At 36.2% G+C, this 2,901-nt stretch overlaps 1 protein-coding gene across 1 annotated transcript; it reads left to right on the top strand.

Moving 5' to 3' along the window:
- The first annotated feature begins 421 nt into the window (after positions 1-421).
- On the top strand, positions 422-1,363 carry LOC103680590 (olfactory receptor 2L5-like). The gene has a single exon (XM_008710090.2). It carries the CDS (start codon positions 425-427, stop codon positions 1,361-1,363), a length of 939 nt encoding a protein of 312 aa, XP_008708312.2. The 5' UTR covers positions 422-424.
- Positions 1,364-2,901: the final 1,538 nt, after the last annotated feature.

Genomic DNA, 2,901 nt, shown 5'->3' with positions numbered 1-2,901 from the left:
AGAAAGGGAAGAAGAAAGGAGGGGTAAACAGAAGGGGGAATGAACCATGAGAGATTATGGACTCTGGGAAACAAACTGAGGCTTCAGAGGGACGGGGGGTGGGGGAATGGGATAGGCCAGTGATGGGTATTAAGGAAGGCACTTATTACATGTTGCACTAGGTGTTATATGCAAGTAATGAATCATGGAACTTTACATCAAAAACTAGGGATGCACTGCATCATGACTAACATAACATGATAAAAAAGGTATTATTAAAAAAAAGGAATCTTTTTTTCTGAAATAGAAAAATTCAGTTATTCTCTTAAGAGTTGTGAGATATTCAATAATACAGTCTGACTAAAATGATAAATTCAAAAGTTTCTCTTGTTCCATGCTTGACTTACTTTCCTGTCTCCTTTTAGGAAAATTATATCTATGCCCCATGGAAATTTATAATCAAACATCAACTGATTTCATCCTATTGGGGTTGTTCCCACCAACAAGAATTGGCCTGTTCCTCTTTATTGTCATTGCTCTTATTTTTCTAATGGCTCTGTTTGGCAACCTGTCCATGATTCTTCTCATCTTCCTAGACACCCATCTCCACACTCCCATGTATTTCTTACTCAGTCAGCTCTCTCTCATTGACCTAAACTACATCTCCACAATTGTCCCCAAGATGGCTTCTGATTATCTCTCTGGAAACAAGTCTATCTCCTTAGTTGGGTGTGGCATTCAGAGCTGCTTGTTCATGACTTTAGGAGGGACAGAAGCATTGCTCCTGATATCTATGGCCTATGATCGTTACGTGGCTATTTTCTTTCCTCTCCACTATCCCATTCGTATGAGCAAAAGAGTGTGTGTGCTGATGATAACAGGATCTTGGATCATGGGCTCAGTGAACTCCTGTGCCCACACTATATATGCCTTCCAAATCCCTTATTGTAGATCCAGAGCCATCAACCATTTCTTCTGTGATGTTCCTACTATGTTGACACTGGCCTGCATGGACACCTGGGTCTATGAGTACACTGTGTTTGTGAGCACCACATTCTTCCTTGTGTTTCCTTTCACTGGCATTGTAATTTCCTATGGCCGGGTCCTCCATGTGATCTGCCGCATGCAGTCCAAAGAAGGGAGGAAGAAGGCCTATTCAACCTGCAGCACTCACCTCACTGTGGTGACTTTATACTATGTACCTTTTGCTTATACTTATCTACGCCCCAGATCCTTCCGATCTCCCACAGAGGACAAGGTTCTGGCTGTCTTCTACATCATCCTGACCCCAGTGCTCAACCCCATCATCTACAGCCTGAGAAACAAGGAAGTGATGGGGGCCGTCAGAAGAGTGATTCAGAGAATCTGCTTTGTGAAAAGATAGACAAGTTTTTTGCATATGTACCCAACATGGATTATAAGTCCATTCATCAGTGTACAGTAAATAAAATATTATTTTATGCTTAGAGTGGAAGTAATAAAATCAGAAGAGATGAAAATCATTCATGTCTGGACAAAATTGTCTTGCAAATGTATCTGTAATTATGAGCCTTTTTTTCTTCCCCTTCACAGTGCTTTTTCTCATAGTTTCAAATGCACTCATATTTTGCTAATATGTTCTATATGAAAATGGTTCTTAGTCATGTAGAAATTAAAATGGAAACTGTCTAAATGAAGTTGTCATTAGACATAAAAGTTCTAGTGTTTTCAATTTATTTTCCAATACAGGTAAACAGAAAATAAATGTTTCCTTAATATCTATATCTAATTGCAAGAAAATTCTTGATCTTCTCACAGCAGACTGGTGACTTATCTGTGCCAATTACTATGTTTCCTTTCAATTTAGGGTAACTTAGTGTTAGAAAGATTTAGCTGAGACTTCATCAGGGAGGCTAAAGTCCTTATACCATTCTGAACAAAATATAATAAGTTTATGGTCCTTTTTACAGAGATGAATCCTAGCAAAGTGATTTCATATCAGGTATTCTTCAAGAAAAGTAAAAGGACTTGGGTATGCCAGCAGAGATCAAGAAATTGTGAGGTCAATTATAAACCGAATGGGTCAAAAGTTTAGTGTAGTTATTAGGAGTTAAGAATTTCAAGGAAAATCCCATAACCATCCCCCACACTGTGCACATACACAGTAGTCACTGCTATCTTGTGTTAGATCATGTCTGTTATGTAATATTTTATTTTTCACTCAGTTCATTTCATAGTTTTATTGAAACAGGTTGGGGAAAGTCAGCTCCTATATGCCAATTTTATTCACTGATAAATCACTTTTCAAAACTGATCCCACTGTTAAATCTAACAAAAACCTCTCAGATTAATTGAACTTCCTGGATAGATTGCTATTATTGTTCACATACAGTAAGTGAAGAAATAGTCTTCACTTTCTCAGGTTTGTCAGAGAACGGACATGTCACATCCTACATAATTTACAGATCAGAGCACAAAAGAAAAATATGAGACCACATGTTCAAAAAGCAAGAGACTAAACTATAAATATTTTTTCATTGCAATTAATTAATATCTATTAAATGCAATACAAATGGCAGACAGTATTTTGTGTCATAATTTTATATATACTGAATAGTAATACATGGTTCTGTGATGTCTTCTTTGGTCATAAGATTTTATTGGCTCAATTTTCTCCAAATTTATTTTTTAAAAAAATCTATTCTCTTAAGAACTTCATTTTTCTGTCAATGGAATTGAAAATGTTGTTAGCTGTTGCTTGCAAATGATAAACTACAATGAATTTTTGCTGATTTTTAATATTGAGAAGAGTCTTTAGGTTTATGTTACTGGTTATTTGGAGTATTTATGCATGGTGAAAACATTGGGCTGAATGTCTGATACATTATATTCAAATATAAATTTTAATACAGGTAGATTTGATTTTTCTCCAGGAGACTTTTT

The sequence above is a fragment of the Ursus maritimus genome, unplaced genomic scaffold (assembly GCF_017311325.1).
Source record: "Ursus maritimus isolate PB19 unplaced genomic scaffold, ASM1731132v1 scaffold_5, whole genome shotgun sequence".
NCBI lineage: Eukaryota > Metazoa > Chordata > Mammalia > Carnivora > Ursidae > Ursus > Ursus maritimus.
The sequence above is the reverse complement of the archived record's forward strand: the minus strand, read 5'-3'. Positions and strand labels throughout refer to the sequence as shown.